A 14,247-nucleotide genomic window follows, 5' to 3' on the forward strand; every position below is an offset into this window, starting at 1 on the left:
TCATAAGGGAATGCCTTCGAATATATAATTGTCTGCAATAGAGCCTATTTAACACCAAAAATAACTTTTCAGGATTCCACATTGAAGAATAAAGCTTAGCCTAATATGTTTATAAACTGGCAATTAGCTGAGTGCTGGACCAGCAGAGATTTACTTAATATATAGCTTCATTGAACATATGAGAAATAAAAATCAATAACTACCTTCCTCTAATTAAAGTAAATGGATACAAATGATATATTGTTGATTATGTGTTATCACTTGTCAGTAACACTTGCAAATTCTTCAGTGGTGATCTTTACTAAAATAAAAGCATGTACAAGAAGTTGGGCAAAAGAGAAAATTATTCATGTTCCATCTTCCCAATAGTCCCACTCAATTGAACATTTTTTAAGCTATAAAAAAAAACAAGAAAGTTGACACTTGACAATAGCAAAATTTTATGAACCACAGACTTGGTGTACAGATATAATAGGAACATACAAGTATGATTAATAGAGTATGTAATGATAGTCAAGTTAAACTGTGACTTGTACATCTGGACATAATCATCTGCCCACGCATGCAGTAAACTCTTTAATTTTCCAAGTTATTTCGGATAATAACATTCGAATAAATTTGAAGAACAGGAAACTATAAACTTTTTCAAATATCTGCTACTAACAGGGAAAGAATAACCTGAAAGCATCTTCAATGTGCATCCACAATACAAAATCATTATACTATATTAGACAGCAACTGTACTAAGTACCTGGCAACCTATGGATGCAGAGTCTCGCATTAATCTAATTTCAGCTGGTGATTTTACCCATCGAGCTTCATGTGTGTACGTAGAGAGGTCCATTACTTTACCCATGGAAGCTACATTTTGAAAGGCTTGTAAGCTAGTATAAGTTGGTTTAGCTGTATACTTGTTGTGGAATAGTGTGGAAGAATTTTCTATCATTTTCTTGAGGATCTGCAGCATGACAAAAAGTAGGATGTTAAGTACATGGCACTGGTAAATACCGTCCAGATCCTGCCTCTTTTCTTTTCTTTTTTGCTAATTTTTCTTTCTTTTTTTTTTCCATCAAGAACAAGAGAAATTCTAGGTTGCAGTATATTGTTAACTTAATTAAGTGTTACATAAAGCCCCTGTAACATTATTATTGCAAGATTGCCTAACAAGTCAAAATGATAGATGATAGTACGTTCATTTTGAGAATGGTGGAACTCCTAGAGTATACATTTAATGGTATGAACATGTAGACAGTAGACTTATGTATAATAATAAAGTAAAATAACTGATCCAGTCCTCATTTTTGCAGCAGACCTCTTGAACCAAAAAAAAGAACTTGACACCAAAAAATATATAATTACTATTTACCAAAACCTATTACTCTGTGTCCTTTTCCTAAGACGATGAACACCTTCGCCTCTTAATTTTATCAGAACTAACATTTATCTGAAACTCACAAGCATACACCAACTCACAGGAAGAAAAACTAATAATTGTCATCCGAAGGGATGAAATATAAACCGTTGTTAATGAAGAAACGTACCTAAACTTGGAGTATAAACAAGACTTGTATTGTTCAAATTTGATGTATTTCTTTCTTCAAATAATTTATTATTGTTCTTTATTAATATTTGTCGCCTTTTCCTCATTCCAACACTAGTAACAAGTGTAGCTCAGGAAAGATAAATTTACATATTTGAATGAGTAAAAAATTGGATATATGTGTAACTATTATAATTTTGGCTTTCTATTAGATATGGAGTCGTCCATCTTTTACATGATATTGTATATAAAGAATTGCCATGTTTCTTTTCAAATACTTGACACTTAGAGATGGCAACATGTACTGACCCAATGAATTCCCGGTCCATTCCGACCCAAATAGATCCAATCAAACCCGGACTTTTGGATCTGGATCTGGGTTCGTTTTATTTTTTTAGAACCGAATAAATTTTGACTCGGGTTTGGTTTATTCCCTTGCCGAACCCAACCGGCCCCGAAATCCGAAAATGATCCGGACCCGATCCGAAACCCGAATCATATATACATAGTATATAATATATCCTAAATTTTTAATAATTTAATGTTTTAGTTAATTTATTGACTCTAATTCTAAGTTTACTTTTTAAGTTTGTAATCCGTTAGAGTCATGCCGTTACCTTCATCTCTTGTATATAACCTGGTCGATTTTTAATGATCTTTTAATTTATAATAGTCTTAATCCGTGCGAAGCACGGACGAGTATATAGTTCGAAATTTATTATTTATATTTAATTTATATTAGTGGTTTAGTATTGTTGGATGTGCATAATCATTTTGCAGGGGGAATTCTATGATTATGAAATGAAATTTGATCAAATTATATTAACCGAATGATTATATTTTCTCTTAGCAATTTAGGCTTCATAATGTTCTTTTTATATTGTAAATAGTAGTATAAACAATAAACATTTTTGTTATCTATCTGTAAATGTTTTTCTAATCTTGATATGTGATAATGTGTTTTTTGATTAATTTTAAATCATATTTCTCATATTTCATATTTCTTCATTTGTAAGGAAAAAAATCTTATTAATCTTATATTGACTTTTATATTGATTTCATGTTTGTCTTGGAGTAGATAACATTAAGAGTTAAAAAGAGTTATATGATGGTTCGTGTTTGTTTTTAAGTAGAACAAGTTATAATTACGAAGAGACATTTATTTATTTATATAACTTTTTTATTTATTTTATAAAAAAGATAGAGAAAAGGGTAATTTAGGAATGACAAAAATATGTGACCAAATTTACAAATTATCCCTATGTTTGCTTGTTATAGTATAGTACATATGTTTCTTTGATAATGTAAGCTAATGAGTTTTTAAGAACTTGTTAACTCATTTAAAGTTCGGATTATGAAATATTGTGTGTTTAAAATTTTGCTTGACATTTTGATTTTAATTATTCTGGTTTTTAAAGATAGATTTCCAGTTAATTTAATAAATATTAAATATTTTTAGAAAAAAATTGAGACATGATTATAACCGCAACCAAATCGATACCCGATGGTCCAGGTTTGGATCTAGACATTCGGGTTTAATTAGGTCCGAATCTAGGTCTAGAATATACGTTCGGGTCCGGGTCTGGTTTTCGTGAAACCCGAACCGACTGACCCTATTGATCCTTCCATTTGTTCTAATTATATTGGCGATGTCAATAAAACAAAACATTTTTTTCAGTATTTATTTCAATGTAAGGTAATAAATAGGTCAAAGATATGTGTATATTGTATAAATGAGCACGCACACAAGTGTGTATATCTTCAGATCTGCAGATATTGAAATCCTAAAAAAACAAAAAAAAAAACAAATTACACACGTAACCCTAAGTCTCTAGGTCTAACTTTGGCTAGTACAAAGATATATTAGATACAACCACTAGGCACTAGACTACTAATAACTCGATAATGTTAGTAACTAAAGTCGGCTCTATTCACTAACAAGTGAAAAAGTTCATAAATCAGTAGTGCATTGGATAATTATATTCTTCATCTCTGATATTTGTTACTAGTATAGTTTCTCAAATTAAACAAAAACCTTTGCTCCATATTATAAAACTTGTCAAACCTTTCTTATAGCCCAAGTACTAAAAAAAATTAACAGGTCTGAGCACTCTGCACTCTTGCAGATTATTAAACTACAGTTTATTGTTTAGTTGCTCAATATATTACATATACAAATTATCATAGGTTACCTAAAGGGATATATTATATGAAATTTCATCTGAGGAACCTTTACATAAATATATGACTGCAGATACCGCTGGTTCCGAGCTCTATATATGCTCAACAGAGTCTAAACAGCTCAGAGACAAGATTACATTATTTTTCCTTCACCTTATGCAGGTATGTCATATTTTTCATATAAGCAGATTAAAGTAGCAAGTTCAGTTCGGTTCACCAGGTTTATGATCTCTGAGGAAAAACTGCAGATTAAACATTAATTACTGGTAAAAAAGGACGGACAAAGGACTTGCCTCGTTTAATTTGCTCATGGGATACGCCTTTTCAGCCTTGAATGTGTCTAAAGCTGCATCAACTCCAGCAACTTCACCTTGCCACGTAACGTCCTACATACATATATATATAGCAGGTAACAGCAATATTAGACAATACCCACAAAACAAATGCTTTTTTATATAATGGCAGCCTTGATCGTATGAAGTTGCTAACTTCTTAAAATATTTTAATTTAAAATCACATGAATAGTACTCACTTTTTTACTAGAGAAGAGGAACATGATGAATATCCCCTGGACAATAGCACCTTCAATTTATACAATTCAGACCACGTTGTCTAGAAAAGATAATCGTTGTTCTTATTTTATATTTCGTAAAGAGCAAAGACTGTTTTATTATTAGTTAAAAGTAATTAATGTTTAGTATAATAGTCAAAATTATAAACACACAGACACTCCATGGGTGTCATATGTCAATTTCATATGTAAATACACTAATACAGGCTTAATACCAAAAAAAAGGGTTTAAACAAGATGTAGGACCTTGCTTTCTAAAACAGTAAGATGGCTCTCTAAGTAGTTCAGTGTTCCGCCAAAAAAATAAATTATTTTATACGTAGCTTCACCCTACGCAATATTATGCACAAGCTGGGCTATCGACAAATAATACATGGTATATCATTATCAAAGAAAAGTTAAACATACCTGAGGACTTGGTTCTGGCATGAACATGCACAAACCAAAGTCATGGCCAAGAACTGCTATGCCACCAGGTTGTTGGCAACCAGTAATGTACAAATAATCTGCATCTTGTCTAAAATTATAAGGAACAACTTCATTCATCATGTTTACTTGAGCAGCTGCAATTATAGCTAAACTTTTCTCCGGAAGAAGTTCTAATAATTTCTTTCTTCTCGACACATATTCTTCACTTGTAATGCCAGGTGTAATCTCTCCTTCTTTAAGCAACTGAAATATAAGAAGAAAACGGGCAAGTAAAGGCAAGCACTATACCTGTAGACAACAAAAAAAAATCAGAGAGCCATACATGTGGATGACTAGCAGCAGTTGGCTGTCCAATATCCCGAAACTTCTTCGTAGAATATAAGCGGCCTTTTCCTACCTGCAAAATTGAATTATGAGCTAATGTTAAATAAACCCCAATTCCGATCCAGGGAGTGAGCCAATTAAGAATACATCACAAAACTTCAATAACCAAATACCCATATAAATCAGAAACTAAACAAATCATCAAACACATAGCAATCACACAAAAACAAAGTGTTCCCAGTAAAGTTCCAATCTTTCAAACACTACCACATAAAAATTAAAACTTTAATTACGCAATCAACACCATTTTTACTATATGTCAAATACAGGAGATGAACATACTACAAGAACTGAAATTAAGTGATAATAAACAATATCCAGATGATAAATAATTATCTGCACACTCTTAAAAAAACTGAAAAAAGGGGAGGAGAGTAAGAGAGAAACTTGATTGAATAAGCGGAGGGAGGTGTTCTGCAATAGTTTTCCTCTGATAATCTGCATTCTTGAATATTTCTCTTGGAGTATGGTGTTTTCTCTCTTCTCAAATTCTACTTATTTTAAAACAATAGTTTCATTCTAGGGCTTAACAAGTGCCGTAGAAAGCTTTGAATTTTCCGGTCGGTGAATAACTAGATGATAACGGGATTAACCGAGACTACTAGTTACTGGATAATCAATTTTAATTATTTATTTTTTGTATTTTCTTGGAAGTGGATTTTATTTATTTAGATCCTGCTCTAGAGTTTTTGTTGAAAGAAAGCGATTGAATGCTAAAGTTGTTTTTTTAGACGATCTGCCAACATGGCCGCTCACTTCGTAGCGAGAGAGTCATGTTTATTCCCAACTCACTTCGTAGCGAGAGAGTCATGTTTATTCTCAGGTCGAGTTTTCGACAAGTGTTCTGTACCTGTTGAATTGGAGTCTATTTTGTTGGCTGATTTATTTGAGTAATGCATTGATTTTTCGTCAAAAAAAAAAAACAAATGTGCTTTCACTTTTATCCCACTTTTGGAGTGAAAGTATGCTATATTTACATCCACTTTCACTTACTTTCCTCCTTTTAAAAAACTCGGGAGCACGTAGAGGAGTGAAAGTTAAATAACTTTACTTTCTTTTCACTTGCTTTCCTCCCTAATTATAACTCGAGAGTACTGCGTTCAAGTCTTATTGTAATTGGGTTTTATATCAAGTAGGTCACTCATCTCCCCAAAAAATATCTACTGGCACACAAGTTTCCACGACGACTCATTTAAAAGACTAATTAATGAGTAGATATCCCACTGTTAACTGCTTAATTAAAAGTTAACAGAGATGCTGATGTGGCAACCGTCCATAAGGCAGCATGAGTGACATGGCGCTTGTGTATTTAACGGTTAGTTGAGCACGTCCCCAGTATATATACATGCACAATCTCCTTCAGTATCACACATCACCATCGTTCAAAACTTAAATTAAATTAAATTAAGAATTAAGACAATAATTGAATTAAAATTAAATTGCAATATAAATAGAAACTGAATGCGATCGAATATGTTTGACTTGATTCAATAATTGCCAACAAAAACCTGAAGCAAATTACAATGTCTGAGTAAACCTAAAACACATATTGTGTGATCAACAGAACACAAGGATACCATCATGATAGAGGTTCATAGTTAGTGCCAAAAGAGGAAGGACATAGTCAATTCAAAATAATTAAGTTCAAAATAATTAGAATGCTAAGGATCCAAAATAAATGGATCATCAGGGGTGGTATTTTTCTTGTCAGACTTGTTCCTTTTGAACAGCACCTTCCTCAACCTTTGACTTCTCCTAGGAGGTCCTGCATCTTCACTCTCACTCTCATTCATACTGTGGCCTTCACTTGCATCATCAGAATTTGCTTTAGAGGTAGGATTTTACACAGCCTTGTAAGGAGGTTTTTTCCAAATCCATGTGTTCTCCTTGGACACATCATACACTGCAAAATACCCTACAGGTCCCAACACCTTTTGCATGAAGCTTGAAGGGTCTCTGGATTCTGCAAGTGGAGGTGGAGTAAGATGGACATATTCATTAGTCTGTAATGCTTCAGTTGGAATGAAATCTGCGCTCTTTGGTCTGAGGTACTTGTGGCCTTCTAATAGGCAACTTTTGTCTAACTTGTGGTCTCCCCATCCCCAACTTCTTCTTCATAAAAACCTTGACACCAGCTGAAGGACCCCCTTGTTCACCAGTAGACCTCACCTTGACACCAGCTGATGGCCCCCTCTGTTCTCCCACATCATTACCAACCCTTTATTGTCAACATTTTCACCCTCCTGATTGTCAACATTGTTATGACCCTCTTGAATTTTTGGGCACTTGGTCCTCCTATGGCCAGTTTGCCTCCAAATGCTGCAGTGGTGGACACTTCCACTACTAAATCTCTGGACTTTAGGGACATCAAGGACAATTGGTTGTTTTCCCTTCCTGTTGCTTCCACTCTCCCCTTCCTCCCTCCTTCTTAACCTTTTTGGTCTGCCTCTTAGTTTTTTAGGGATTTCTGGAGGTAGGAGTTTCTCCAGTGTTTGCATCCGAATAGTCCTCCCCTTTAAGAGCCTCAATGCTGAAACTATGGGAGGCAAGGTACTTTTCTCTATTGAAATATTCACTGACAAAGTCAGCTGGTTGCATCCTTCTGTCATGTATGGCTTCAAATACATGTGCACATGGTATCCCTTTAAGGTCAAATACCCTGCAATCACAGCTTCTGTCTTCTAAATCCACAGTGACAGCTTTAGTGCCACTTTTGACCAAATATCTATTTGCCCCATCCCATGATGCTCCCCAGTCCCTTGATTGCGTCACAAATTGGTCCGGTTTCTTTTTAATTATTGGACAGATTTGCATATCACTTGCCAACATCTCTCTTCTCTTTGACTCTTTTCATTAGTTTGAAATGTATTTCTTGCAACATTGTCAGAAGAGGCAAGTACCTAGCAAGTAACAATGAATATAAGTACATGTGTAAATGAAGCAAGGTAAGTTATTGAAAAATGTAAGTACCTTTCATTTATTATCCATGAGTTAAAAAACTCAGACATGTTGTTCATAATGTTGTCAGCTTTTGGAATTGTGGAAATATGAGCATTTGTCCACACAACAGGATCTAGTTTCTTCAGTTGCTCATATGCTGGTTTGCATAGCTTTAAGACCTGCTTCATAACATTTTCATGAGCAACTGGATGTGTGCTACATGCTGCAATCTAAAATTGCATCTTCAACAATGTTGAAGGGTACCTACATAATAGAATACACAGTCCATCATACAAGCACAGTCCATTATAATAGAAAAACACAACAGTGAATACATGATACTTACTTCTTTCTGAAATTGTTGTAAATATGCCTAGTGCAAAACTTATGCTCAACTCTTGGTAGAATAGCCTTAATTGCATTTTCAAGACCCTACACCGAAATTATTTAAGTTTAACACAGCAAACCAAGAAAATACAAAATGAAGGAGAGCATGTGAAATACCTTTTGCTGGTCACTTATGATTGTAATTAAGCTCATTTCCATCACCAAGCTCCAGATCAGCCTTCATCCCCTCACCAAACCAGGTCTAGGAATCTGTGCTCTCCACTTCCATAACAACATGACATATGTGGTACATTTGGTTATTTCCATCTCTACCAACTGCACTCAAAAGTTGACCCCCACACACAGTCTTTAAGAAACATCCATACAGTCCTATGACAGGTCTGCAGCCTGCTTTCCATCCCTTCTTCAACGCTGAGTAACAAACATACATCCTTTGGAATTTGTTCTCATCATTTTCATTCACTCTTGTGCCACAACTTTTAACAGTATTCTGAGGGTTTATTTTTAACAACTCATGACAAAAATCCCACACTCTTGAGTAGTGTTGCTTAAGGAAATCATGTACACCTTCAACAACTGATTTCCTCAGTCACATGGCCTTGATTCAAGGTATGTCAATTTCCAACTCCTTTCGTATTGTTTCTATCATTTCCTTGACTTTCCAAGTAGGATTCTTCCTTATCCTGTCACCATATTGTTCAGTGAGAAATTTAACACTAGCCAGTCTGTTCTTGTATGGTTTGGTGCATATATGATCATTGAGCAATGTCTTAATTTCAACCATTTCACTGTCTAGCTTCCTTCTAACCCAGATGTAAAATGGACACCAAGCTTCACATTTTACTTGGCACCTATTAGGGTCATTAGCACATAACTTCACAGCTCTTCTTTCTTTGATTCCATACTCCCTCACCAGTTCCTAAAATTCATTCATGTTCACAAAGGTTATCCCCATCTCCCATTTGATTCTACCTCTTCTGCCTTGAGAAGAAGCTCCAATCACAGTCCTCCTCCTTTTTTGCCTTATCACAGGTGGACCAACATATCCTATCTTTTTGTTCCCATCTTCACTAGAACTACCAATCGATCTTAACACATCACTGTCAAAGTCAGATTCACTGCAGTTCCTACCTTCCATCCCCTCCTTAATAGTTTTGTAGTTCTCTTTGTTCACTACAAACTCTTCGTCACTTACATCATCAACATCTGACCCTCCACTAGCTTGTTGGTCAGTTTCTTCCTCACTCTCATACTAGTATTCAGGGTCTAAAGGATCATTGTCTTCACCACTTCCAAGCTCTTCTTCATTGTCTTAAAATCTCAGCAAGGTCCTGATCCCCTACATCATCCCCTCCCTCAGCACCTCCCTCATCCCCAGCCTGACCCCCCATTTGATTCTCCCCAGCAAACCCCCCCCCCCAAATTTCCACATCAGTTAATGAACTACCTACATACACCTCAATATTACCATATTTAACACATAAACCCACCATATCTCTAATAGACCCATCATCATACAAAAGCCTTACACCATCATTGAAGTCATGACCATTTGTTTTAAAGTACACGAAACTCTCAGAATTATAACTAAACTGAATAGCCCAATCATCCAAGTCTCTAAAGCTCAGTGTGTCAGTATCTACATTTGGTATGAGATCACATTTCCCCCCCCCCCCCCCCCCGATATAGTAACACGGAGGTTGGGGGGGGATGAACCATGGTGATGAACTTCAATATTCATCAAGCTTGACATACTGTACACATACAACATCAACATGGGCGGATCTATGTAGCAAGCAGTGGAGGGATGGGACCCCACTGAAACTTGGCTGAAGCAGAAAGAAAGTGCTAAACTAATGAAATTTTGAGAACTTGTTATAAAGGCCCCCACTAAATTATTGCAAATGCCCCCTTTGATTAGGTCATAATCTAACACTAATGCAAGCAATTGTTCAAATTCAGTGTAATTTAGAATTTTTTCGCTCATTTGATTTCAATACAGCAAAAGAAACGATAATTATCCTTTAAAACCTCAGAATAATTCAGATGTATATAGTATTTAACAATTATTATATACGACTCTGCACATCACCCCAACTATATGTTACTATGAGGTTAGGTATTCCAGAGTTAGAGTTAGATTCTGATTTGTATAAGTTTGAGATGGCTATATATACATAGTCATATTATGTTTGATAGGTTTGCTCAAGATGTAGACTTAGGTATCGCTTGCGGGCGGATGCTTAAGTTGTAGGCTTGAGTATCCAAGTTTGGTTTGATTGTATTATTGATAATGGTTTTGATTAATAATACAAGTTGGGATGTGGGTTTTCCGCGTCAAATATATTGTTTTGTGTGTGATTTGCATTAAAAGTTGAATCTCATTTTATCCCTAACAAGTGCTATCAAGAGCCGAGGTCAGGATCGTGATTATTGAATTCGGAGGAAAATTCGGGATTCAATAAAGAATGCAAAGTACGATGAAGGTTTTGTTAGCAGGAAGAGACAAAGTTACGTGCGGTATGACGGTTGACTTGCACTGTGGATCAATCATGATGGACTCAAGATGGAAGAAGATTGGATTGTTCTTCTAGAGGCTGGAGGATTGTGAAAGCAAGGATCAGGTGACTCATGGATGGAAGAGCACTCGTGGTTGATGCACGTGATTTTGTAGATGGATAAAGTTTGTACGAATGGGATATGAAGATTCTTGTTCAAGGGGAGGCATTGGCAGATGGATGATTGTGTCTTGGTCGTGATTGTTGATTCGGTTATGAATTGTATTGGGCTGAAGGGGAGGATTGTTAGGTATCAGCCCATTACAATGGTGGCATGGACTTTGGTGATCCAAAATATATAAGGATAATAATTGTATGTTTAAACAATTATTATAAAAGGTATGTCTTGGTCACAAAGTTAGAAGAAGATTGTTGGGTATTAACCCAATTGGAATTAGATTCTGATTTGAGTTGAAGATTTCAGAATTGGATTTTAATTGCAGTTAGGTATTTCAGAGTTAGAGTTAGATTCTGATTTGTCTAAGTTTGAGATGGCTATATATACATAGTCATATTATGTTTGATAGGTGTGCTCAAGATGTAGACTTAGGTATCGCTTGCGGGCGGATGCTTGAGTTGTAGGCTTGAGTATCCAAGTTTGGTTTGATTGTATTATTGATAATAGTTTTGATTAATAATACAAGTTGGGACATGGGTTTTCCGCGTCAAATATATTGTTTTGTGTGTGATTTGCATTAAAAGTTGAATCTCGTTTTATCCCTAACAAGTGCTATCAAGAGCCGAGGTCAGGATCGTGATTATTGAATTCGGAGGAAAATTCGGGATTCAATAAAAAATGCAAAGTACGATGAAGGTTTTGTTAGCAGGAAGAGACAAAGTTACGTGCGGTATGACGGTTGACTTGAACTGTGGATCAATCATGATGGACTCAAGATGGAAGAAGATTGGATTGTTCTTCTAGAGGCCGGAGGATTGTGAAAGCAAGGATCGGGTGACTCATGGATGGAAGAGCACTCGTGGTTGATGCACGTGATTTTGTAGATGGATAAAGTTTGTACGAACGGGATATGAAGATTCTTGTTCAAGGGGAGGCATTGGCCGATGGACGATTGTGTCTTGGTCGTGACTATTGATTCGGTTATGAATTGTATTGGGCTGAAGGGGAGGATTGTTAGGTATCAGCCCATTACAATGGTGGCATGGACTTTGGTGATCCAAAATATATAAAGATAATAATTGTATGTTTAGACAATTATTATAAAAGGTATGTCTTGGTCACAAAGTTATAAAGAAGATTGTTGGGTATTAACCCAATTGGAATTGGATTCTGATTTGAGTTGAAGATTTCAGAATTGGATTTTAATTGCAGTTAGGTATTTCAGAGTTAGAGTTAGATTCTTATTTGTCTAAGTTTGAGATGGCTATATATACTTAGTCATATTATGTTTGATAGGTGTGCTCAAGATGTAGACTTAGGTATCGCTTGCGGGCGGATGCTTGAGTTGTAGGCTTGACTATCCAAGTTTGGTTCGATTGTATTATTGATAATGGTTTTGATCAATAATACAAGTTGGGACGTGGGTTTTCCGCGTCAAATATATTGTTTTGTGTGTGATTTGCATTAAAAGTTGAATCTTGTTTTATCCCTAACAATCGTAACCCATTAATCAACATACAACATATAACTCATTTCAACACATAATAAAAAAACAATCGCAGCAACACAAGGTCTCTTCGATTTTCCCCAAATCGCAACACTCGACGCTATCTCCCTCTTTGCATGTGTTTATAACTTTAATCGTCACTCTGTATATATGGTCACGTCTTTGTTTTTTTATTGTTAAAATTTTAAAATTTTATTACTTACACGTCACTGTTACGCTGTTGTCTATTCACCTCAACGCGTGCTGCTATCTGTACAAACATAGTCGTTGCTAACGGATGGGGTTGAAATCTAACAGTTTCCGTTAAATTTAAATTAAGCAGATAACGGTGGGATATTTAGTAATGGATTAGTCTTTTAAATGAGTCGTCGTGGAGACCTGTGTGCCAGTTGATACTTTTTTGGCGAGATGAGTGGCCTACTTGATATAAAACCCTATGGTAATTATATTATTTTCATGAAAGTGAATTTTATTGTACTCGTTTCAAATTACATGTCCACTTTATAAAAATCACATAATTTAATAAAAGTGAATTTTGAGAAAAAAAAAAGAGATATATTAAGTCATTAACTGAACATAATATGTGGCATATGGTTGATCTTGGAAATATAAATTAGAAATATGTGAAGTAGAGTTGATTTTTCAAATATAAATTTACATAGAAAGTTGAAGTAGACAAATATTTTGAAACAATTTTTTTTTCTAAAGTGTACATGTATTTTGAAACGGAGGGAGTAATTATTTATTTTATTTTCCGAAGCAGCGTGTTAAACCAGGTGCAGCACCATGTCACTTGCTGCCTCAGGACTGGTAAAAGGAACGGGCTAATGAATTATGGCACTGGACGGCGTTGTGGACTGGACAATGAACTGGTCAAGTGTCACTGTGCTGGGCTTGGCCAGCTCAATATTTTTTTAATTTTTAACAACCACTTTTCCAAAAACTGCTCTGCACTTGCAATTCTAAAAGCAAAGTGACGTTAATATATAACCGTTTAATAACGTTGTAAACATAATGTATATGTAAACGGTAATATTTTTCTTTCCTATAAATACCAATCCCCAAGCCCTTACTATTTACACTCCTTAATTCTAAAAAAATTATATTAGTAAAAGATGAATCCAAATAATGCCCCATCGTCAAATCAAAATTCAAATTTTAAAATTCTAAACCCTTAATTTCTATATCCGTACCCAAATTTCTATTTTCCCAATCCACAAAACTTAACCTTTAATTCTCAAAATTCAAAATCTCAATACCAATTTCCACATTCTCAAAATTCTCTATTTCCATTTTTATATCCTAAAACATTCTCCATATCAATTTTCATTTCCTCCATTTTCAAACCCACAATTTGAAACCCAAAAAACACCTATCAATATTCAAAATTCTCCGGAGACGCAAGTCCCGGCCTTTGGTCATAAAAACATTATTGATCTAAATAGTGATTGTGAGGAAACCGAAAAAGTACGAGAAGTTATTGGTCAGTGCAAGTGGGTTGAAGATAAACTTTTAATAAGTGCATGGTTGTATGTGTCAATCGATCCTCTAATCGGTACTGATCAACAAGCCGACGCATTTTGGGATCGAATTCGTCAATATTATGAAAAAGATAATCCTTGTGTTAGTAAGAGAGGAGTTAGGGAAATGAAAAAAGGTGGAAACGAATAA

At 35.1% G+C, this 14,247-nt stretch overlaps 1 protein-coding gene across 1 annotated transcript in view; it reads right to left on the reverse strand.

Annotated features, from left to right (window-relative positions):
• The window catches only part of LOC108206045 (intermediate cleaving peptidase 55, mitochondrial), a 13,263-nt gene extending 7,522 nt beyond the window's left edge, over positions 1-5,741 (reverse strand). Inside the window, exons 1-6 of the mRNA XM_017376214.2 lie at positions 5,493-5,741; positions 5,044-5,118; positions 4,701-4,964; positions 4,015-4,107; positions 752-958; positions 1-44 (exon numbers count right to left, since the gene is read on the reverse strand). The exon at positions 1-44 is cut by the window's left edge and continues 60 nt beyond it. Coding sequence (XP_017231703.1) covers positions 1-44; positions 752-958; positions 4,015-4,107; positions 4,701-4,964; positions 5,044-5,118; positions 5,493-5,549 — 740 coding nt within the window. The 5' untranslated portion in view covers positions 5,550-5,741. The remainder of the gene's footprint in view (positions 45-751; positions 959-4,014; positions 4,108-4,700; positions 4,965-5,043; positions 5,119-5,492) is intronic.
• Between the last annotated feature and the right edge of the window lie 8,506 nt (positions 5,742-14,247).

The sequence above is a fragment of the Daucus carota genome, chromosome 2 (genome assembly GCF_001625215.2).
Source record: "Daucus carota subsp. sativus chromosome 2, DH1 v3.0, whole genome shotgun sequence".
Lineage (NCBI taxonomy): Eukaryota > Viridiplantae > Streptophyta > Magnoliopsida > Apiales > Apiaceae > Daucus > Daucus carota.